This window comes from Solanum tuberosum, unplaced genomic scaffold (assembly GCF_000226075.1).
Source record: "Solanum tuberosum cultivar DM 1-3 516 R44 unplaced genomic scaffold, SolTub_3.0 scf00142, whole genome shotgun sequence".
NCBI lineage: Eukaryota > Viridiplantae > Streptophyta > Magnoliopsida > Solanales > Solanaceae > Solanum > Solanum tuberosum.
In genome coordinates this window covers 402,091-427,469 of record NW_006239067.1, presented here as the reverse complement: position 1 = coordinate 427,469, position 25,379 = coordinate 402,091, and the positions used below count along the sequence as shown (strand labels likewise).

General features: G+C 36.0%; 2 protein-coding genes across 2 annotated transcripts; both read right to left on the bottom strand.

Moving 5' to 3' along the window:
- Positions 1 to 14,339: 14,339 nt before the first annotated feature.
- LOC102598850 (eukaryotic translation initiation factor 5B-like) lies at positions 14,340 to 24,708 on the bottom strand. The gene is made up of 12 exons (XM_015310798.1): positions 24,575 to 24,708; positions 21,671 to 24,330; positions 21,460 to 21,567; positions 21,280 to 21,383; positions 21,084 to 21,174; positions 20,892 to 21,002; positions 20,688 to 20,753; positions 19,444 to 19,503; positions 17,958 to 18,520; positions 15,368 to 15,487; positions 15,008 to 15,127; positions 14,340 to 14,922 (listed from the first exon to the last, which is right to left on the bottom strand). The coding sequence occupies exons 2-9, from the start codon at positions 24,269 to 24,271 to the stop codon at positions 18,065 to 18,067; spliced, it is 3,597 nt and encodes a 1,198-aa protein (XP_015166284.1). The 5' UTR covers positions 24,272 to 24,330; positions 24,575 to 24,708; the 3' UTR covers positions 14,340 to 14,922; positions 15,008 to 15,127; positions 15,368 to 15,487; positions 17,958 to 18,064.
- LOC107061485 (eukaryotic translation initiation factor 5B-like) lies at positions 14,857 to 16,267 on the bottom strand. The gene is made up of 5 exons (XM_015310789.1): positions 16,185 to 16,267; positions 15,999 to 16,041; positions 15,368 to 15,487; positions 15,008 to 15,127; positions 14,857 to 14,922 (listed from the first exon to the last, which is right to left on the bottom strand). Exons 1-5 carry the CDS (start codon positions 16,265 to 16,267, stop codon positions 14,857 to 14,859), a joined length of 432 nt encoding a protein of 143 aa, XP_015166275.1.
- Positions 24,709 to 25,379: the final 671 nt, after the last annotated feature.

Here is a 25,379-nt window from a genome sequence, read left to right as displayed (position 1 = left end):
GTGAATGCTAATAGAACGAATTGGTCAAGGAAGATAGATGATGCTCTATGGGCCTATCGCACTGCATACAAGACTCCCATAGGTATGTCTCCTTACCAACTTGTATATGGGAAGTCTTGCCATTTACCTGTAGAGCTAGAGCATAAGGCTATGTGGGCAATGAAGAAGCTAAATTTGGATTGGGGCGCTGCATCTAATCAAAGAATGAATTACTTGAATATGCTTGATGAGTTTCGCCTAAAAGCTTATGAAAGTTCTGCCTTGTACAAAGAGAAGATGAAGAGGTATCATAATCAAAGAATTGAAAAGCGAGAATTTGTTGTGGGGGATCTGGTGCTTTTATTCAACTCTAGGTTGCGCTTGTTTCCGAGTAAACTCAAGTCCAAATGGACCGAGCTATTTTTGCTCACAAAAGTGCTCCCCCATGGAGCGGTTGAGCTTGAGAACAATGAAGGAACAAGGTTCATGGTACACGGGCAAAGGATCAAGATCTATCTAGGAAACGCGGAAAATGTGCAAGAAGTTGTTAAGGCCTACTATCTTGATGAAGTCTGAGTAATCAAGAGGCCTGCGTCGTGCCGCGATGTTAAATCAAGCGCTGCTTGGGAGGCAACCCAAGATGTAAAAATCTAGCCAACAATAGGTTCTTGTTTTCCGTTTAGTAGTTTTCTTTGTTTAGTTGCTTCTCTGTACTCATTTAGATAATTGGGTGATTTTTCTTTTAGTGTTGGCTAGATATAGCATAGGGTCCGTGTCTAAAAAGTGTCCAGAAAATGTAAAAAGAAAGGGCTAATGGTTGCCACATGTGCAGGGGCTAAAAGTAGAATCTTCAGAAAAAGGTATGGTGCAGAGGTCTACGGATCCCATTGACGGTCTATGGTTCATCCCACAGACTGTGAATAGCGTCCGTAGATCCCAGGTAAGTCTCTAAAATTTTCTAAGTCAAAGAGTGATCTACGGTCCAAATCTATGGACTGTAGATCAACCCACGGACCGTAGACGGGGTCTCGTGGGTCCAAACCCTAGTTCTGCCTGACCCGACCCAGACACCTCCTATTTAAAATCCCCCAATTTCAAATTATTCCCACTTTATTCCCAAACCGTTTCTAAACTTCCCAATCCCTTAAATCACTCCATAACTCCCCAATTAATCATCCATTTCTTTTCCCCACAATCCCAAATTTCCTTTTCTCTCCAAACTCCACTCATCCCCAAAATTCCCCAAGAGGTCCGGTGTACGGGTTCGGTGCGTAAAGGCAAAGTTGTGGTATCGAAAGCGTCGAGTCATCACACAATCACCCCACTCCCACTAATTGTAAGGTAATAAACTTTCCCCTCACTTTGAATTTCATTCATCGATTGATTATAGAAAGTCCGGAATTGGGTCTTGACCTTGGGGAATTATATATGAAATTGTATGCTAAATTGAAGTGAATGCACCCTTGGGACCATTTAGATTTGTGATTGTGTTGCTTTGTTGTATGTAAAAAAAACAACTAAATATAAGTCTAAATGTAAGTTTCGACTTAGGGTTCCTTATCTCGTAGAAAATACCTGTAAAATTGAGTAATTGGAACCCCTAGAATGACGAACTAGAATAATTTATGTTGAAATACATTATTAGACTAGGATATTGGTGACTATGGCAAATATGTGGGATTCCAATCGAAGCATGTGTGAGACCTGGCACAGATCTCATCCACGAGACCCCATCTAGGGGCCGTAGGTCAATCTACGGACCGTAGATCAGGTCTGTGGTTTATGGCACATGAGAATTTCACCAAGTATGTAACCACGGAAGTGGACTACGGTCCGTCGATCAATCTACGAACCGTTCTACAAATTCGTGGTTCCCAGCAGAGACCGACTTTTTGGTACCTTCGATCTACGGAGGGGATCCACGGACCATAGGTCAGCCTACGGACCGTAGATGCCCACCGTAGGTGGTCACTGAAGCCACTGTCTGAAATTTTTTCTGTTTTTCGTTTTTGTTCGTTCTTAGTTCTAAAATCTTTTCGAGTGTGTTATGAGTTTATTTTGGTACTAATTAGACATCCACAGGTACCATGGCGCCTAAGAAGAAAGTGACCTACTCCAAAAGGGGAAAATCAAAATCTGTTGCGCCTACTTTTAAGCTGATTGATGAAGACGCGGATGCAGAAAAGAATCCAGCATATGTTCCACCAGCCACGAGGACATCTCCTACTGCACCTCGGGCTACCCAGAATACATCCCGGCAGGTGGTCACCAACGTAGTCACTGTCTCCCAGTCTGATGAGGAGAACACACTGATCGGGTCACCGACTGGTTCTACTTTCGGTTCTGAGGCTGGTTCTACTTCCGGCTCAGAGTCTGCCACTGCTTCCGGCTCTGAGCCCGCCCATGCTTTCGGCTCCGGTTCTGGATCCGCCACAGGCTCAGGTTCACATGACAAAGCTGCCTCGTCTGATGAGGCCACTAGTTCTGGAGAAGTCCCGGTGCCACGAAGCTATGACCCTGATCTAGTGGCTGGGGAGCCAAACAGATGGTGTGTTGAGGGCCAATGGAAAATTTATCGGGATGCCAAGATGAAAAATGACAAAGAGAATATGGCCCGGCTTACTACAAAGGAGCGCAGAGTCCTCACTGGGAGCCTATACACCGTACCAGAAATCCACCGGCTCTTTCAACGTCACAAGTGTGAGTGGATGGCTCGAGAACCAGGCACCTATAGCGAGGAGATTGTGAGGAAGTTCTATGTTTCCTATGCGGCTACTCTTCGGGGTTCTATCCATAAGAATGCCAGACCCACTGCCCAGGCACCCCTCACATCTACACTAGTGCGCGGATTTTCTGTAGACATCTCTGAGACCACCATCCGCCGGTTCCTCTATGGTCCTGGCCCTGATCACTATTGGGCACTCAACACGGCTGAATTTGACTATAGATAGGACACTGTACGGGGCAGAGAGTTCCAGCAGAGCGCCGAGAAAAGAGAGACTTTATTACACTGGCTAGCTAGTCAAATTGCTACTGAAGGAGAGCGAGCCGAGTGAGTCACCACTCCGGGCGTAAGCATCAAGAAGGCCACTCTCACATTTGTGGCTAAATTTTTCTAGTTGTTGGTTCGCAATCGGATTTCTCCCACGAAGGCTGACAACGCACTAACTTGGGACCGCGTGGTCATGGTAGCAGCATTGGTTGCGGGATTCAAAATTGATTTTGCCCGCATGCTCATTGTGGAGATACATGAGAGGGCTTTCAAAGCCTCCACCACTTACCCTTTTCCTTGTTTCATTTTCCAGTTATGTAGGGACTCAGGAGTGTCAATCTGGCGTTGTGACAAGTTGATCCGACCCACGGGGACACTGGATATAGGCCTCATTCGGGATGAGGAAAATGTGGCGGCACTACGCAGAGAGCCACAGGTTGATGTGCTGCCCATGGGAGCTGACTTAGTAGATGTTGCGGGGCAGATGTAGGGTGACGATCATACCCCTCCAGCCCACACTGATGATGTCCCGGCCTACTCATCTCAGGCCGCGAGTCGGGCTCCTAGCTCATCCAGATCCACCACGCCTTTAGGAGCTGCTGTTATACCATTGGCTAGGGTTCAAAAATTGGAGGTTCAGATGGCCACGCTGCTCCACCATGTCCGGCCATGGATGCAAAAGTTGATAGCAGAGTCTGAGGCCAGAATGGAGCGAAGGATAAAGACCATGATGTACTAGAAGGTCCAGGCTGTTAATAAGCGTCTCGATGCCTTTGAATTGAGAGTCCTCAAGCGACCGGCCCTGACCACAGATCTATCCTCTTTCCGAACCGAGTTAGCCAGTCTCCGAGCCGATGTTGATGTCATTCTTGCCACACCTGCAGTTGAGCCACAAGCTGCACCTACTGCTTTGTCTGACAATATGGTCCTTGATGCATTATTTAGTGGGGATGCAGAGGAGCAGCCCGAGCCCACACATGCCCGAGGTAAGAGGCACCGATCTAGACACACATTTGAGGCCACTGAGGATGAAAGAGCCAAGAAGAGGGAGCACAAGCAGGAGAAGCAGGCTAAGAGGGCTTCGATATTAGATGAGCAATTGTGCTAGGAGAGGGTTCGTGAGAGTGTTGCTGGGGAATCAAGTTCTATGCCCGTTTCGGATGTTCCGAATATTGTGGGTCATGATACACTGATGGTGCGGTTAGAATGATTGATAGCACTACTGATGGTGTTGTGATTGCTGACATGGGCACTACTGAGGGTGGCCCCAATGTTGTTGTAGCGGGATCCGGGAAACCAGACCCACCCACTTGTTGATGGTTCAGCGGCGCTATGCGCCACAGGTTTGCTTCACCCAAATCTATTAGTTTTTACTGTATTTTGTGTGCATTGGGGACAATTGCACCTATTTTTGTTGGGGTGGGTAAGTGGATTGTGAGTGATAGGGTAAAGTCTGAGTAACCCTACTCATAATCCTCTCTTGGGGTTTTCTTGCATGTGTTCTTTTCCCCCAAGAGACTGCTAAATCTCTGTTGAACCGGCATGTGTTAGGATTGTTTGTGTATAAGCATGAGAAAGAATGAAGTATGATGGCAACAGCTTTTTGAAAAAAATGATACCCGTCCAAAAATGATATGTGCTAAAAATATGTAGGCTAGAATGAGTTGAATGTGTTGGCTCTGAGTAGGACATGATAATGAACCAACTTGATGGCATGTCTTAAGCTAAAACTTGAACTGGGTAATCTGATAATGATACTATGTGCCAAAAATGTGTGAGAATAGTTGATTGTTTAAACAATTTTTGTGCCAATCTAGAACTTGCCCGGTTAGTCCTGATAAGACAATCTACTCTAGAGGCTAGGAAGTGATCATAGGCTCTTGTTCTGATAAGTCCGAAAATTGCCTAAAAGAAGAATCCAACAAAATGAAATAAAATGATCCCTTTGATCCAAATGCTTTAAGCCTAAATTAGACCATTTCTTTCTAAACCCCTAACTCACCCTCCCATAATCTACTATGTTAGCCCCGGTCCCTCCTTGGACATGTGCACCTCGACTTAGGCCAAAAGCCTAAGTTGAGGGTGGCTAATGTAAAAAAGTAACCTCAATCTTGGCCCTGATCCGACATAGGGTATTATGCACCTCAACCAATGGGAAATCCATAAGTTAAGGGTGGCTATGAAAGAGGAAACCAATAGAAAATGGGTATGAAAAGAGTTTGTTATTGAAAAAGAGAAAAAGAAAAGAGAGGAAAGGACATGACTTGTTGAAATCTACAGAAAAGAATAAAATGCAAGAAAAAGATGAAAGTGCAATATAAAGAGCTACAAAGTCTAAAGTCACATCCATGGTTGAAGAGAATCAAGGGAAGAAGTAAACGGTAGGATGTCAAAAATAGGGCAAAAAGAGGTAGAAAGTCTAATGCAATGTCAAGAAGGGCAGATAGTCACTAAAACGTACCCAAATGCACCACACCTGACCCTGAGCCTACGTTACAAGCCAAGAAAGTCCTATAGTGATCCTAGAACCTAGTTTGGAGAGTCTAAGCAGTGAAAATAAGGGCAAGCCTATGGTATTGAGCACTAACTGTACTTGAAGTTACTTCTGAGTGTGAGTGTTGAATAAATCCTTGTACTCAAAATCAAATTTATTGTGTGAAAAAGGGATTTCATTTGAAGTAAGGGCACTAGTTACATTGTCGGAAAGTTGGTACCTTGGTGATAGTAAAACAGTGTATGTTGTGTGTTGGTTGGTCGGTCTTTGTCATGTTTGGATTCGTACAAGCTAGCTTGTTGAGTCTGAGAGAAAAGATTTAAACTCGAGAAGAGAGTCGGGGCAGAGAGCCATGTGATTGCTTGTGCTTGAAATGTTTGCTTCTATACAAAGTGTCGTTTAGAGTCTTAGTGCGTCGCTTGAGGACAAACAACGAATTTAAGTTGAGGGTGTTGATATACCGTGAGTTTACGGTATTTTTAATACTATTTCACTTAAGAGTTGTGTGTGTCTAGGGCCATTTTATATTATTTTTTTATGTATTTTTATTATATTTGCAGAAAAGATGTTCAGACGCGAAAACTGAGAGACACAGCTGAAGAATGTGCAGAAAAGCCCATCTACGGATGTGATTAACGAACCGTAGGTCTATTCATGTTCCGTAGATGATGATCGTAGATGGACTAGAAAGGCATGGAGAGATCAGGGAATTCTTGACCAAGTGTGGAACCACGGTTGAAAATGATGGACCGTACTGTTGATACGTCAAATGCGACTGAGAGGGGTTCCAGTACCTGATTTTGGAAGATTCTAAGTATGAAGCTATGGAGGATGATCTACGGACCGTAGACTAATCTACGGACCGTACTGTGGATCCATCGATTGAAGCTGGGAGGTGTCAATTGTTGAAGTTGAAAAAATGGCTAAGTCCTGAGTCACGGAAGGGACCTACGGACCGTAGATCAATCCACAGTCTGTAGGTCAGTGTCATAGAGAGAAGACGCGTGCTGGAACATTATTTCCTTATTTTGTTTCCTTTTTATTTAGAATTTGTTTTTCTATAAATAGGGCATGTAAACCTCGTTTTTGGGGTTAGACTTCATTACTTTTATTCTAGTTTTTTGCTTTGGAGATTAACTTGCAACTTTAGCAATTCTTAATTTCCTAAGCACATTTTGGTGATTTTTACTTTGAAATTCAAGTCGAAATTCTGGGATTATTCTACTCTACTACGTAAGTTCATGATTTATTCTTCAAACATTATGAATTGTTTTCTTGCTAATATGGGTAACTAAATTCATAACTAGGGTTATGGGAACTATGAGCGATTAACGAAGTATGAATAGTAACTAAGTAATTCCCGAATAGTGTTTTGCATGCATTGATAATTCTTTCGTCTAGAAGTCTTTTTAACGGTGCGCAACGTTAGAAACTCGCCTTGTTGCTACTTGTCGGACCAAGGAGGTAGTTAATAAGAAAAGAATTGTCAACATAGATTTAGTGTGATACTATCTAATAGAATTAATGTCGATTGGTGCGAGGGTGAAAACTAAGCCATACATCGATGTGACGTCTAATATGAGGTAATGGTAAGGGTTAGTAAATTATACACACGTAGCCGGACCAAGGTGCGGGGTGAAAATTCTCTAGATGTCGGACCAAGGATTTAGAGATACATAGCTTATCGCTTTGCATGTAATACACTAGGAAGGGATTGCTATTACTAGGATTACGGAGTTATGAGCTTATGGGGAACACGTATGCCCTAGTTTCCTTCTCAATTTGATAACAACAAAAGTTTGAATCTTGCTTACTAATTACTTTCATAATTTCCAAAATTTGTTACACAAAATACCCCCGCCCCCTTTTCTACTTATTTGTCTCGGAAATACATTGGCTAAACGAATATAATCGTTATTGAACTTAAGTCTACACCATATTCCTTGTGGGATTGACCCCAACCTAGAAGTTGGGTTCTTTACGTGATAACGATCGCTTATGCTTCTGAAAAGAGGTGTAATTTGAGCGTATCAAGCATCTGAACCCTGAATATTGACCAAGGTCAACCCAAAGGCAAAAATTCCACAATTTCACAACTTAGGGCCCCAAATCCTCAAAGAAACTCCAAAGTTGAAATCAACAACTCTCGCAAATCAAATTTCACATTTCGAGACTGATGGAATCGACGTAATTTCATTTTGACACTCGAAACTTCAAAAGACACTAAAAACAACTTTTGAACTTAGTCTTTCAAACTCAAAACTTACCAAAAATTTCCACTTTTAACTCAAAGTTCAAAACCAACTTTTCAAACTCAATCAAAAACGACTCGAGGTCGACATCGAGAGGGGCAAAACAGTAATTTCCACACAAAAAAATGAGTGTTAACTTTTACTTGTCATTTATTCCTAAAATAGATTTTCAATGTTATTTGTCACTTTTGACATATCAAGAAAAGACAATTATTGTTTTCCATGTTTTACCCCAACATTAAATACTTATTCTCCAAATTATTTTCCAAGACCAAATACTAGACAACTTTTAATAGGGATAGTGTGGTAAAATATTTATATCAATAGTTGTATTCTTAATGGGTGAGTCAAGTCAAACAGTGAAAAGTAAAATTGAATAGAGGGAGTGATCTATTTTGATTAATTAATTTGACCAATGAAAATGAATTAATTACTTAGTTTCCCTATATTGGTCAAATACATACTTTCGAGGCTAAAAACTCTCAAGGGTTAAATAGGAAGAATAATATCATTTATGTATTGATTTTGTGAAATGACAAGTATTAAGAAATATATATATTTTTAGTAAGGACGACATATCTATCTATATATAATAGGAGAAGTAAAAAGTGACACGTGTCAGTGCCACAAAAAATAGACTTTTAAATAATTAAAATTAAAGACATGTAATATATTAAATAATAAATTATTATTTTATTTTTAAAATGATTTTGAAGCATTTTCATAATTAGACGATAAAAAAAATTAAATTGTTCTAAAAATATGGTGTTGTAACGTGTGTATTCCCTTTTTTTGTGGAAAGATAATTTTAATTATATTTTCACAACCTCCTTATTTATAGCAAACTAAATACTAATGATGATAATGATAATGATAATGATCATAATAATAATAATAATAATAATAATAATAATAATTATAATAATCATAATCATAATAATAATTAAACGATAAAAAAAATTAAAATTGTTCTAAAAATATGGTTTTGTAACGTGTGTATACATAATATATAGATATTATTAATATAGATATTATTATTATTATTATCATCATTATTATTATATTTAAGTTTTTCACATTTAAAAAAAAATCATTTATATTCTTACCGTTTTTAACGGATAATGGTAAAGAAACTTCCAAAGATTTATTTTTTATAGTTAATATTAATAATAACAATAACAATAATAATAATAATAGCAACAACAATAATAACAACAATAACAACAACAATAATAATAATAATAATTACTATTATTATTATTGTTATTACTAGTATACGTGCCCGCGCGTTGCGCGGATGATTTAAAATGTAATAATTTTATAATTAAAATTAACTAATAAAATGTATTATGTATCATGCACTTGATAATATATTTGATTTATTATAATAATACAAATCATTATCTTATTTATTTGAGCACATTAAATTAATATTATTAGTACACAATTCATTTTATTGTATTATAATATTATATCTATTGTTGTATCAGCTATAAGCTTTTAGTTTTATAATATATTATGTTGAAAATTTTATGTGTTTGTACTTTATTATTTTTATGTCGTTTGAAATTAAAAAAATTATGTCAATAATTTATTGATTCTAACATACAAATAAAATATTTGATATCATGAGATTAAATGACATGTTGATATATTTTCTATATATGTTTTATTCAAAATCAAAAGATATTCAAAATATTTTTTTCCGTATTAAATTTGTGTAAAAATATAATATAAAATTGATTTAAAAGTAAAATTTATCTTAATTAACACAATCACTATATTATATTAAGTCAAAATTTGTATTGGATATTTTAAAATTGAATTTAAATCGTATCAGAAAACATATGGATATGAATGAGAGGATGTTGATTTGAACTTTATCCGCTAAAGTATATTATGAGTAATTATAGTTATCTTGTATTCAAATTTTAAAAAAAAATTGAAAATTTAAAATTGTACCATATATTTTAGAATCGCAATTTTTAACTTAATTCAATGTTGTTATACAATATTGTGAATTCTTAAATTTTCTAAATGACTTATAATTGTTATACTGTTCAAGATAGAATTTAACACTTGCTAGACATAGATAAATATTATTTATCTTAAATTCAAAGTTTAAATTTTATTTATCATAAAATTATTTTCCAATTTTAAAATTGATTGTCCTATATATTAATTCAAAAGATAATCGCAATAAGTCTTTAAAATATAAATAAATTAGATAAATATAAATATAGAATATAAACCAAAAAAAGAAGAACAAAAGCCTACGTTTTAGTGGCAAAAAATGTAGTGCTGTCAAGGATAAGATTAATTACTTTTTTTAAAAAAAAAAATTCCAAATTAATTTATTCAGGCAATTTTGATAACGTTTTATATAATTAGCAAAAACAAAAATAACAATATTCCCTGTTTCTCTCACTGTACAACCGTAAATTATAGCATCATTATTTGTACATGTAATTATCGGTTAGATATTTTGTGGAAATATAGTTACAAACAAATAGGCTAAATTTATTTCCAACACATATATTAAGTCAAAATTTTAGCACCATTATTGGGCTACATATATTTACATTTACATATATAACTACCCCAATAATGGTGCTAAAATTTAGGAACTACAAATTTATGTTTACATTTACATAAATTTAAAACAGGCTATAATTTGGGTTCTACAGTGAGAGAAACAGGGAATTTTGTTATTTTTGTTTTTGCTAATTATATAAAACGTTATCAAAATTGCCTGAATAATTAATTTGGAATTTAATTTTTTTTAAAATAAGTAATTAATCTTATCCTTGACAGCACTACATTTTTTGCCACTAAAACGTAGGCTTTTGTTCTTCTTTTTTTGGTTATATTCTATATTTATATTTATCTAATTTATTTATATTTTAAAAACTTATTGCGATTATCTGTTGAATTAATATATAGGACAATCAATTTTAAAATTGAAAAATAATTTTATGATAAATAAAATTTAAACTTTTGAATTTAAGATAAATAATATTTATCTATGTCTAGTAAGTGTTAAATTCTATCTTGAACAGTATAACAATTATAAGTCATTTAAAAATTTTAAGAATTCACAATATTATATAACAACATTGAATTAAGTTAAAATTTGTGATTCTAAAATATATGGTACAATTTTAAATTTTCAACTTTTTTTTTAAATTTGAATACAAGATAACTATAATTACTCATAATATACTTTAGCGGATAAAGTTCAAATCAACATCCTCTCATTCATATCCATATGTTTTCTGATACGATTTAAATTCAATTTTAAAATATCCAATACAAATTTTGACTTAATATAATATAGTGGTTGTATTAATTAAGATAATTTTTACTTTTAAATCAAGTTTATATTATATTTTTACACAAATTTAATACGGAAAAAACTTTTGAATATCTTTTGATTTTGAATAAAATATATATAGAAAATATATCAACATGTCATTTAATCTCATGATATCAAATATTTTATTTGTATGTTAGAATCAGTAAATTATTGACATAATTTTTTAATTCAAACGACATAAAAATAATAAAGTACAAACACATAAAAATTTCAACATAATATATTACAAAACTGAAAGCTTATAGCTGATACAACTATAGATATAATATTTTAATACAATAAAATGAATTGTGTACTAATAATATTAATTTAATGTGCTCAAATAAATAAGGTAATGATTTGTATTATTATATTACTAGTAAAATTACCCGCGCTTCGCGCGGAAATTTAATATCACGGAATTTATAAAATAATACTTAAAATCTATCACTCATTAAAACTAAAACACTATATTGTCCTACATACAAAATTACGTAGTACAAACATTAATAAAGTAAAGAAAAATGAAAATTATTACATCTTATCATTTATCCTTAATAATATAAGCATAAATTAATAACTATAAAATACATATCAGGATCTGTAACATAAGCAATGGTGTTTAGTGAGTCACTCAACAGGAGCAAAGTACAGAAATATTTAATTGTGAAGAAGAAGAAGAGAAGGTTTAGAATTTTCGTTGTTTTAAAATGAGATGAAATCCCTCTATTTATAGACAACAAAGGTTAGTGTGAACAAATATTTATTGTGTCTTATCAGAAAAGCTACAACTATTTGGAAAAGCTGCAACCGTTCAAAAAGGTCACAATCTTTCATAAAAGTCACAATTTTTCATAAAAGTCGCAACTCTTCATAAAAGTCACAAATTTTTCATAAAAGTTGCAACTCTTCATAAAAGTCACAACTTTTCATAAATGTCACAATTTTTTATGTAAGGAAAAGGATAGTTTTGGAAATAAATAAATTAAAAGGGATATACTGGTTTGTAGCGGCGCCACGTAGGCGAGCCTAAGGTTTATGTATATATATATATATGATTATTATAATAAATTAAATATATTATCAACTGCATAATACATAATATATTTTATTAGTTAATTTTAATTATAAAATTATTACATTTTAAATCATCTGCGCAACGTGCGGGCACGTATACTAGTAAATAGGAATGGAAAGAGTATTTGACAAGTAAAAGTGAATAGAAAAGGTATTTTTTATGAAAAAATAACCTAAATACACATCTTGTTTTACCATAATCTCTAAAATTTCCTATCATTTAAAAAAAGAGAAAAGACATAGAGTGACACATGAACTTGTCCCAAATTTTTAAACAGACACCTTAACTATGCGGGTGTTCTATTACCCCACTAAACAATATTGAACTGATATTATTACATCATTTTTGTCCACCTTACATAGAGAGTGTGTGCACTCTCTCAAAACAGAGTGAGCAACCTAAAATAACTAATATAATTTTATTTTTACAAGTATTTTATTATAAAATATATTTTCTTATTATTTTAACTTGTTTTCCTTATTATTTTTTCTCTTTCTTTCTTCTTTCTTCTTCAAAAATTCATTGTCATCTTCATTGAAGCTTCTCACTTTCAATGTCACCATTTTTACCATAACTTCACCTTTCGTTTTTTTATTACTATTAATTTTACTCTCTTTAATTTTAAAACTTTATCTAAATATTTTCTTACATTTCGAACAATTTGACAAACCCATTAGATTTCAAAATGATTAGGAGGTATCATATAGGTTTTTTTTTATCTGATTTCAATCAAGTTCTTTCAATTTTCGGGGAATTCATTGATTCTTTTAAAATTATCATTTCTAATTTTGGAGTTATATGAAAAGGAGTAATTGACGATACTTTCAAAATTTTAAATTTACCTTCAACTTGACATGCGGAGTGGGGTGAGGGTGGGAGGTGAAGAAAAAGAAAGAAAATGGAGGGATGGATCAGCTTGAAAGTGGGGGTGGAAGATGAAATCAAAATTAAAATAAGTCAAAAATTAAGAGAGAGATAAAGAAAAAACTTAAAATGTTTTTTGTTAAATATATATTTTTAATTAAATTAACACGTTTCATGTAATGATTGGTGTGTGAAAACAATTGCTTCTTAAAATCTGGGGCTGATGGAAAAATGATATAATATTATCATTTCATAATTATTTAGTGGGTAATAGGACGGTTGCAAAGTTAAGGTGTCTTTTTAAAAATTCGGGACAACTTCAGTGGTGACTTTATGTCTTTTCTCTTTAAAAAAATTTCAAAAATCCCCTCTCGAATACATCACTCTCCTCTCGTTGTTACAACTCTGTCCTCCTCCCAGATACATCACTCTCTTCTCTGATACATCTCTCACCTATGTATCCGGATGTCTGCTAATGTATCTGGAAGCCCAGTGATGTATGCAGATGTCATATTTCCTCTCTGATACATCCCTCCCCTCACGGATAAATCTCTTACCTATATATCTAGATGCCTAGTGATGTATCTGGAAATCTAGTAATGTATCCGAAATCCATAAATTTTGAGATATTTTTGTAATTTAAAAAAAGAGTAGAGAAATAATGTAATTAACTCTTAACACTATAAGATTTATGTAAATTATACTTCTTTTTATCCTATACAACGGTTGTGTTTAAAAGTGTTTGCATTAATATGTTTTATCCAAATGGCAGAATGTTGTCGAACTCCGCAAAGAATATAAAGGTGCAATGTTCTATATTAATGCCAACTTTTCAATTCCTAGAAAATCAACCGATGGGATTCTCGATTATTTAGTTTTCCAACAAAGTAGGGCTTATAAAATATCCTCATTCTTCACCAGTCATTTACCTTACTATCAAACATATGGAGACCCCAGCAGCAGCAGCAGATCAAGAGGTGAAAAAGGAGCATATAAACCATAAGGGTAATGACCCAGAGGGAATCTGACGTGTTCATCAGAATCAGAAGAGATGCTCCCCTACAAACTTTGATCCTTGGTTACTGTGAAAAACTCAATCTCAAGCATGAACAACTTGGGTTTATTTATGATGGAAAGAGGATTCATCCCACACTCACTGCTGATGATTTGGAGATGGAAGATGAGGATTGCATTGAGGCCTTCACTGAACAAGTGGGAAGGGGTGGGGTTGATCATTCATGTATGTTGTAACTAATTTTATTTCTACTTCCTTTTTAATCTAAAACAATGAAAGATATGGCTTTTGTATCTAGTTCACCATCATCTTTTTAATACTATTACATTGCAAGGCATATGTGCAACACTTGTATATTACAAGGGATCTTACTCCTGAGTAATACCTACTAATTTTTATATCTATAAAAAGGATTGGATTGATACTAATATGAAAAACTTGCCAACAATAGCCAACCAATAATCTTTTGCACGGTTTTTGTATATCAAAGTCAAAATCACATTTCTGTATCATGAAAAATGCGTTGCTATTTTATGCCCCTGTACAACTCTGCCATTGGTCAATGTGGCAAAAATCCTCACTTCAGTACCAAAAACAGCATATACAGAATGCTCGGAGTACTAACCAAAAGAAATCAGTTGCAGCAGGCAACACCAATTGCATTCTTCACTTTTGCTCATTTCTGTCTCTGAGGTGCATGAACATTGGGTCCAAACTCTTGTTTACAGTCAAATCACCACTTATTGCTCGATGAGCTGCTAAGCCCCTACGATGGTGCTTATCGGAGAACCAAGAACCAACCCCTTTGAAAGCTACAAAAACCTGTCTCATTGTATCTTAAAGAGGGTCTTCAGTTTCATGACAAGTCTCCAATCCTCAACTGAGAGGTCTCTCTGTAAAAGGTTAAAGAAGCAGGCAGCAGTAAGCAAAACTAGATATTTGCTCAAACAAAAGAGCTTCACCCAAAACTCTACATACCCGGAAATTGGCCTTGAGTATGTCAATAGACCTCCTTGAAATTTTGCTGACAAGCTCATCTTCCATTTCAAAATGCCTACCAAACATCTTTTGTTGCTCCTCAGGGTTAGATCCAACTATCTGTAAACATGTGCAGGGAGTGAGACATCATGGGTATATATAAGCAAAGATCAAATCAATTGCTTAGAACTCCTGAAATAGGTAATTGTACAATGATGATATACAAAACATATATTGGGAATTAAAGAGAAACTACTACACACCGATCCTACATTCTACAAACAAGTAATAAAGAGAGAAGATAGATCAAAATTCTAGCAAATCCATGACAAAATTTACAAAGTCTCAACCACTTCATACCTTAATGGCCACCCTTTGGCCTTTCTTTGCAGAATCAACAGGCTTATGGTTGTTCTCAATGGATGCAATACGACCAATATCAATGAAGTCCTTTTGAGGAATACATATAGGAGATCCAATCTGTTCAAATTAAGCTCAGCACAGTGAGAACCACAATATACATGAAATTTTTGAAGTCTATGAATGATTATAGAAAAGAGAATTGACGAGTGCTACTATTTTTTCAACAGTAAAATCACAAACTGTAGGGTGCTACTATTGCCAGCATAAACATTGATAGTGGAAAGCATAATCAAGGTAAACCCTTCAACTTAAATCATGGCAACAAACAATATACTGAACTACGTGTGGAGAAAAGTAAAACGAGAGAGAAGTACATAATGTTACACACACCAAAAAAATTATGCAGGAATATCTAACTACAATTAACTAAAGAGACATGAGAGCACGCAAACAAGACTTGAACTCGATGTGGTAAATGCTCATCGAGCAAAAGGTCTAAAGGAAGCATGACAGAATTAATAATGGACGAAAAATAGAAATAGGATAAGTACAATGAAATCTGCATCTGAACTTAAACATGTTTCCCTAAGGTCCAAATCTTGAAAATAAAACAAAATAAAAACCTTACCTTGGAGATGCAAATCATGGTGTAAATGAAGAATGCTGAAAACCTTTTGAAAGCAGAGAAAACTCAATGATAATAATAACCAGTAGAAAAGCTAGATTCTAATCATAAATGCAAAAACTCTGATGGAACCTTGTTAGATAATCAAGATACCCAATTATAAGAAAGAATTATAGAGAGAACAGTTACGTGCTAACACTGATTCTTCGAATATCACTACAGCATAGTTTCACCAAACAAATAGGAAACAGTCTACAGAGATACTGATCCATGTACTAGCTGACATGATATGTTGCAGTGTGGGATCCTTCCCCACCACTTAACTAGGCCTTCCTCTAGGGGCAAAATTCAAGTCTACTTGAATATGGAGTGTAGTAGTACAAACGATTGAGAAAAGGCCGGCTACTTGGCAAAGGCAATATCTTTCTATGGGTGGTAGACTTGCTCTTATCAATATTGTCATGGACAGTATTCCCACTTACTTCATGCCATTATTTCCTATGCCTGGTAAGGTATTGAAGTAGCTAAGACAAAATCAGAAGAAATTATCTTTGGGAGGATAACAATGAAGGACACAAGTTTCACCTTGTTAAATGGTCTTAAGTCATTAGACCAAAGCCACGGGGGGGTTGGGTATCAGGGAGCACAACAAAAGTTTGTTGTTTACATGGCTTTGGAGATATGGAATGGAGGACAATAGCCTATGGAAGGAAGTGGTTGCCGCCAAACATGGTAAGTTGAGTCACTCACTAAGGAAAGCAGAACTCCATATGGAGTTGGGTCATGGAAACATGTAAGTAGGCTATGGGAGGAATTTCATAAAGAAGTCTCATTCAACGTTGGAAATTCCCTGAATGTAAAATTCTGGAAGGTTATAGAGAACTCCAATTTTAGAGAAACCTATCCATCACTCTTCCTGATAGCATGAGATCGTGACTCTACAGTTGCACAGAATAGAGAAGGCAATCAGTGGAGTCCCCTCTTCAGAAGAAACATGAATGACTGGGAACTTGAGAGCCTTTTTGACTTGATGTGTAATCTGGAAGGCTTCAACATGAAGACTCGGGCTGCTGAAGCATTAAGCTGCGGTCCTAATGCAAAGGAATACACAGTACAACTGGGATAAAAATTGCTAGATGCTCAGAATGGAATTTTAGACTTCTAGCCATAGAAACTAATTTGGGGAACAGAACTCCCACCAAAAGTGATATGCTTTAGCTGGTTGGCTCTAAAAATGCATGTATGACACAGGACAACATCTGCAGGAGATGTTTCCAGTTAGTTAACAGATACTACTTATGTCAGGTAGCTGCAGACATGTGGCATCTGTTTCTAGCTCTTTTCAGCCTCAAATGGATGCTGTTGAGAGCTGGAGCCTTTAGAAGGCTGAAACAACAAAATGTTTTGATGTAGTTGTCAACTCTAAACCACTTGCTAAAGTTGTTTTTCCAGATTTTGTGAGCTCCCTTACATTAGACTGGCCCATACATGGTTGTTCCCTTTATGGTGTTTGGCTAGCTCCCCGAACCTTTCATAGCATCTTGTATAGGAGCTAGCACATCTAATTTTGTATCCATGGCATCTTCTTGATGCCAATCAATGAACAACTTACTTTATCAACCAAAAAAAAAAATTATTGTCCATAAGTTTGTTTATGTCAGACTAGCTGTCTCAAACAAGGTTATACATAGAGAAGTTATACATTTAACGAGAAATCAATGTGAGAAATCAAGACCCCTTTCCCCAACCTAATGGAAGCATGAAATTAGAGAAAATCTGATAATATCAGCACAACCCATTAAATATTGATTATCTATTCTTATTTGTATTGCTGATGTGCACAAAAGCTAGTTTTCCCGAATGAAATGCAGAGATTCCATTATCTTTAATTTTTCCTTTTTTATAATTAAGTTGGTGAATGAGATCAATGAATATGAGACAGCAGACAAGAAAAGTTAATACCCTGACAATGCCCTGCCCTTAAGAACATCAACTCCCAGAACAATTGGATCCTTCTTCTTGAAGACACAATTTGGTACGATCTTGAGCACACAGGGGAGGACTGCTTCTTAAGCAACTTCCTTCTTTTTTTCTTCCTTGATAGTGTCAATGTAAGCTTTAAACTGATCAAATAAGTGATATATAATATCAGCCATAAAAACCTTGACACCAAGTTCATCTGAAAGTTCCCGAGCTTCCTGTGTCACTTTAACATCAAAGGCCAAGATGGTTGCATACTCTTTCTTCTTCTCAAGCATAACACTAGCTTTCATGACATCCTTTTTATGCACAGGACCTATGCCAATCCCACTGACAGGTATGCTTACTTCTGGGGTCTTCAAAAATTCCAGCAAAGCTTCCAATGATCCAAGTGTAGATGCTTGAACATATACTCCCTCTCCACTTTTGTCGATCCTGCTCATCACTGACTTCATATCTTCCATAGCTGCTTCTTTGATGTCTTCCACATCATCATCAGGCCCCACAACATATAGACTAGTGCCAGCAATTGCATGCTCAAATCCCTGAACAAGAATAGAAAGAACAAAGGAGGGGAAAGGAGAAATCTCTCAGTCTCACTTATTCATGGAAAACCACCACTAAATATATAGCCATATAGTAAATAGTGAAAGCATCACACATCAGTAGAAGAAAATATCAATACACCCATGCAAGGGACTGAAAGGTTATGGCTCGCAAGTTGAACTTCCAAGTCAAATTTCACTGAAGTAACAAACTACACAAGAACAACCATTGGATTTCTTACAACTATTCCAAGTCAAAATAGGATGGTATTTGTACAGCTATTCCAAAAGAATTTTTTTCAAAGGTATCACAAAATATCCGACTTAGGAAATCAGAAATTCTGAACAGCATTGATATGCTCAGGGACATCATGAACAGAACAAAAAGAAAAGAAGAGACTATATGTGCCAAATTAGAATAACCTTCCAATGCTCTTGCACAAATTTCACCATATTTTTTTTTAACATGAGACATCAAGTGCATTGGTTGGTTTCCTGACAAGAAAAAATAGAAAAAGGAAAGAGGTATACGTGCAAAGAGATAGCTCCTCCACTTAATATTTTTCGTGCAATTACGAAGCTTCCTCCAAATCTTTACGAAAAGTTATTCGACTTCCAACAGTAATCAGGACTCAAAAGTTATATCCAGTAGATGACACCCTACTCTACTTGATTGATCCTAGAAAACTAAAGCTAATTTTCTTTTTAATTAAAAGGAAATTAGGAACCCAAACATAGCATCATCTGATTTTAACAACAAACTAATCTAAGATTCAAAATACATACATTTTCTAACAACAGATCAGTCAAAATAAAATCCACTTCTGAGTCTCTGCATTAAGTTTCCTACCCAATAGACTTCCTAAGCTGATTCTAAGACTGACCAAAAATGAGCTCACAGATTTACAAGTAGTTGATAATACCTGGGCGGTTATCTTTATACCCTGGGCAGCCTTGATTTTCTTATGATGCAAATATGTTCCCTGAAAGAATTTTGCCCAAACAAAAGAAGGCACTTTCATCAGTACGCCATTAGATAAATCATATATCAGATAAATTCAAAGAAATAACATGATAATCACTTCATTCTTAAGATTTTTTTCATGCTCCATTGACCACAAGGTCCAAAAGTACAAAAATAATTAGGACATAACTGAACCTGCAGACTTGTGTCCCACGTTCGGAAAATTAAATAAGTAATGTGCATATCTTGATTGTGGGTAAAGCCTATTTTAACAGGGGCAATTGGAATTTGAACACAAATGTGGAAGCCTCACAGCAAATTTCTGATCTTCTGTTTCTTTTGTTCAGAGAAAATTCAAAGTGGCAAAAACCAAGTGTGTTATCAGCAATCTAGGATTAATGTAGCAGCTCAACAATTCCATATCCATGAAAGCATCCACAAGATTGAAATGATTTACATATATCTCAAAAGGCAGGGGTTCAAATAAACCAGGGTATAGGTACTGTTAAAAGAAGGGACCAAAAGAACAACTGACATCATAAACTCAACTTTCAATACATCCACATAACTCTTGAGCTAGAACCCCCACACACAAAGTAAACCTTTAATTCTTGTACGCCACATTTGGCGTTGACGAAACTAATAACTCTAGCACAGTGTGTTACCTTGACAAGCCCAGACTAGATATTACCAGCATATGATCTACGTTAGAGTTCAAACAGAGCTACTGTTGTTGTAAAGTATATTTTTAAGTGGAGTAGGTTTCTTTGATAGGACAACTGCCATTGTTTTTAGGCTTTTTGTTGGCTGTGGGTATCTGTAAATATGGCTTTTGCACTGCCCTAGTGCTTTCAATAGCATTGTTACCAATTTCATAATAATAGGACTGAATACTTGCGACATATATTCTTCAATGCTTTTAGCCCGTCCATTATTAGTTTTCCCCACTCATCAAGCACCCTCCTCTTTTTACTCCTTTTTACTTTTTATGATACATACTGGACAAATAACTCCTTATTGTTTTTATGATTATACAAGGAGTTGAACTAACAACAACTGCTACTACTCAATCTCATGCAAGTTGGGGAAATTTAGAGAGTTGAACTGAGGTAAGAGAATATTTTCTTTTTTTCTGATAAGTAGGCTAGAGATGTTTCAATGCAAAACCAGTAACCTGGAGTGCCTAAAGAAACATGTAGTTACCTTTACTCGGAGTTCCTTCATGGGGTGAGGCGTTAGTAGTGCTCGGATGGAGGTAACGATAGGTCCCTACACACAAAACAATGCAGGAAAAGAGGAAATTTATAATGTCAAGACAAATCACCACACTGGAGGATTTGAACATAGCAACAAAGTAATGGCTCACTAAAGACTAAAGTAATGGACATAAAAAGGAGACTTCCATGCCTGCATGCCACAAACGACGATTTGATCTCCTTCATGAAGGACACCATTAACCAAAACCACGTCAATAGTCGTTCCATGCCCTTCAATAACCTTTACCTCCAACACGGTACACTGCCAAAGAGTAACAACAGTTAATCATCCCATATTGAGAACCTCTATTTAACTGATAAGGATATCATGTGAATATCATACCTGAACTTCATTGCTATAAGTCAGTCTCTCAATCATTGTCTTTTGTGTCCATTGAACAAGTAACAACAGCATGTCAGGAATACCTTCTCCACTGTTAAAGATCCACGGAATGAACATGTTTAGTAAAAATCAACAGTCTCACGAAGTACTAGATGGACGCCCAAGGATAAAAGAGAGGAATAACACACCAACACACCTAATAGCACTAGTTGGTACAATACTGAAGGTATCCTTCCCCATTTCTTTGTTTTTATAGTACAATTCTGTATTTATACCTTGTTCCTTGAACTGGGTAACAATCTGCGACAATTAAACAGAATTCAATTGAGATAAGGTCCACAAATTGAGGAATGGTCAACTCAAGGAGTTATAAAACCTGAGTAAGCCTCGTATTAAATTCAAATTGAACATCTTTGGACTGTTGCTTCATCGCCTTCACAATGGGAGCATTCTTGCAAACTTTCCATCCATAAAGCCTATCCACCTGCATTGCAATAGTATCAATGAAACAAATTAAACAACAGGAAATAAAAGAATACAATCAAAATAACACCATTGAAAAGTGCATCAACATAGATTATCTTCACCTTATTCAGAGCAACAATAAATTCTGTATTCCTCATCTTAAGAAGATTAAGTGACTCTATGGTCTGTGGTTCTAGCCCATGCATGATGTCAACAACCAAAATTGCAATATCACATAAGCCTGAACCTCGAGAACGCAGATTCGTGAAAGATTCATGTCCAGGAGTGTCGATGACCAACAAACCAGGGACCTTCAGCTTTGCATCAGCTTTGAGCTCCTTAGTTCTCTCGCGTATATTCTCAGCTGGAAAGTAAGTTGCACCTATCTGCTGAGTAATCCCTCCAGCTTCACCTTCTTGAACATTGGTGCCTCGTATGCAATCAAGTAGCTTAGTTTTACCAGTATCAACATGCCCCATAATACAGCAAATAGGAGACCGGAGATTGTCTTCATTCTGGTTAGGAGCACCAGGTTCTTCAGGACTGCCTTTCTGCTTATTTTGCTCTGCATCCCTATCCTCAGGCTCACCCTTCCTACTTCGGTCATTCTTCAGTACACCTGGTACAGTTGCAGCAGTTTTTTGAGTAGGAATCACCGACTTGACAGCAACAGGCAGAGTCGGTGCACCATGAACAGCTGAACTTGCAACCTTAATCTCTTTCTTAGTTATAGGCTGCTGTTCTGAATCTACCTCCTCATCTTCAAAAGCACTCTTACCAGGCAGTTTCAGATCAGCATCATCCCAACTTTTTGCATCCCATTCTTCATCATCTTCCTCTTCTTCTTCAACTTCATTTTCTTCTGCATCAGCTATTTCTGACTTTTCCTCGGTAATTCTCGAATCCACATCCTCAACTTTCTCAGTTTCCACAGAATCAACCTCTGACACAATCTCCTGATGATGTTCTTTAACTTCTGATATTTCAATCGACTCTTCCTGCGTTTTGTCATTAGCCTGAGATTGTGGTTTTGACTTCTTCGTTTGATAAATTGGCCGTTTGGTTGTCTCTTTCTTATTCTCCCCAGTGGGGAGTGTCCCACCATTAGCAAGAAATTGTTTCCTCATTGCTTCTAATCTTCGAGCTTCTTCCTTTTGCTTTCCTGTAAGCAGTTTCCCCTCTTGTTTCTTCTTCAAGAGCTTTTCCTTTTCTCTCTCTTTTTTCAAACGTTTCTTCTCTTCTGCAAGTTTTTCTAGCTCTTCCTGGAGACGTCGTTCCTCTTCTTCCTTCCTTAACTTTTCCTCCTCTTCCCTCTTCTTCCTTTCTTCAGTTTCCTTCATCTTTTTGAGTCTCTCTTGCATCTCCCTAACCTGCTTTGACTGTTTTTTATCTACCAATTTTCCTTTTGCGTCATTTTTTGTTTCTTCCTGCTTTTCCTCTACATTAGAGGCAGCAGCAGCTGCCTTTTTCTCTTTTTCCTTCTCCTTCTTCTTTTTCTTCTTCTTTGCAGCAGCAGACTCCATAGCTCCTTCTTCAACTGCTTCCTTCTCAACAGCAGCATCACCTAGTTGAGGCTGCAATTGGCCTTTCTCCTCTTGTGGAAGAGAAGCAAGAGTAGGTGCAGATGTAGCTGGTGGCCCTTCACCAATTTCTGCCAGAATTTTGTCAATGTCATCCTCCTCTTGAGCCGTTCTACCACCCTTTTTCTTCTTAGATTTATTATCTTTTGACTCCAGCTGCACCTGCACTTTCTCTTCAGACGGTGCAGGAGCAGCTTCTTCACCAAGTTCTGCTAGAATCTTGTCAATCTCATCCTCATCTTCTTGAACTGTACTACCACCCTTTTTCTTCTTGGTTTTATTCTTACAAGTTTCTGGTACATCTCTTTGCTGTTTTTTTCTGTCAGTATCATTAGCTTCTTCTTCAGGGTTCACCCCTGGGCAAGCTTGTTCTGATTCAGCTTCTTCCCTAACATTTGCTTCAGTGACAGCACTTTTTTTCTTTTTCTTAGATGACTTCTTTTTACCTGCAAAAATAAGTTCTGGCGCATCATCCTCTTCAGCTGTTTCTGTGTCAAACTTAGAAGAAGTATCTGCCTCCTCTTCTTCGTCAAGAAGCGCCACACTAAATGAATTGCCAATAGTCTTCCCCATACCAGCAATGACAGGTTCTTCATCCTCCTCGGACTCTTCATCACCAATTGTATCAAAAACTGTAGAAAACACACTAGCACTGGCTTTTCCCTGCTTTGACTTGTTCAGTTTCCCAGAGAAGGGAGCAATGCCTTCATCCTCTTGGTCACTATCCCTTGTTAAATCCTCTCCATAATTAGAGGCACCCTTCTTCCCCTTTTTAGCTTTTTTCTTGCCACCTGGTATTACTTTTTCTTCCAGAACGACAGGGTCCTCTGTCCCAACAGTGTATTCATCATCATTAATTACCACATACTTCTTCCTTGACTTCCATCCATCACCACCACCCTGCTTGGCCGGCTTCTTTCTCTCATCATCATCTTCTTCTTTCTCGTCATCTTTGTCCCCTGACTTATTGGCCGCCTTCTTACCAGCAGGTGGTAGTGCTGTCTCTTCCTGAACTGTAGGTTCTTCGGTCTGAATAGAGTACTCATCGTCATCAATCACCCTATTCTTCTTCTTAGACTTCCCTCCTCCACCGCCCTGCTTGGGAGGTTCAGAATTCTCTTCTGTTGCCTTCTTTCTCCCCATTGAACTTCACCACTAGTTTCGGCAGATGTAGGTAGTATTACTTCAACGAATCAAAAACCCTACATCCAAAAATCAAAACACAGATTCAACATAACAAAGCTAATACAACAAACTGATTAGTCTAATACACAATCATAAGCAAAATCTACCCCAAACGATAAATAGACCCAGATCTAATCTTCATAAACACATGTAAAAATCTTCCAATAATAAAACTAGACACTAAGCAATACACATTCGTATTGAAATAGAAACAATGAAATCGGCCTGAACTGCCATGAAAAGGATGCTGCTTTGTATTACCTGTAACACTGAAGAGAGAGCTTGAGAAATCGGCCGATAAGCAAGAAGATTGAAGAAAGGTGTGATATGTGAGAGTATTTTATATATGCTTTTTTTGTACAATTTCCTCCCTTCTATTCGACCCCTCTTTCCAAACGGAAAATATAATTTGAACATTATTTCACTAATTCATTTCAATTGCGGAAAATTATTTTGTCCCAATTTTAGGATTAAAGTTAAATATTTTAAGGTTTCATGCATTTTTTAATACTAGTTTTTCGACACGCGCAACGCACGTGATTATCAATTCAGAAAATTTAAGCAAAGATTTGAATAATAAGTTTTGCACAAAATAATATTGCAGATTTTTTTGTGAATGTTCAATGTGGATCCTCATATATATATATATATCTTATTCACACGAACCTACGAAGATGATCAATGAAAATATTTATTAGTTAAATGCAATAATGTATATATTTATTTCAATTTTGATGAGGTTCAATGATGTAATTAGTCGTATCTTACTAATATTACCTTATAGATGATATTTATTGTGTACTTTTCTTGTCATCTAACCAGATGTGTTTTGCACATGTATTCCACTAAATCTGTTTAGATGTCATATGAACATGTGAAAAACAATTACATTTTATTTTTTAGAACTATTTTTGTATATTAATTTTTTATTTTATAAGTTATAACATAATAGATGACTTCTTTTTATTGGCTCTCATATTTGACTACTGTCCATATTTAACTGAGAAATGTTTCTTTTTTTTTTAACCGAAAAAACTAAATATTAAAATTAAAGAATATATTATAT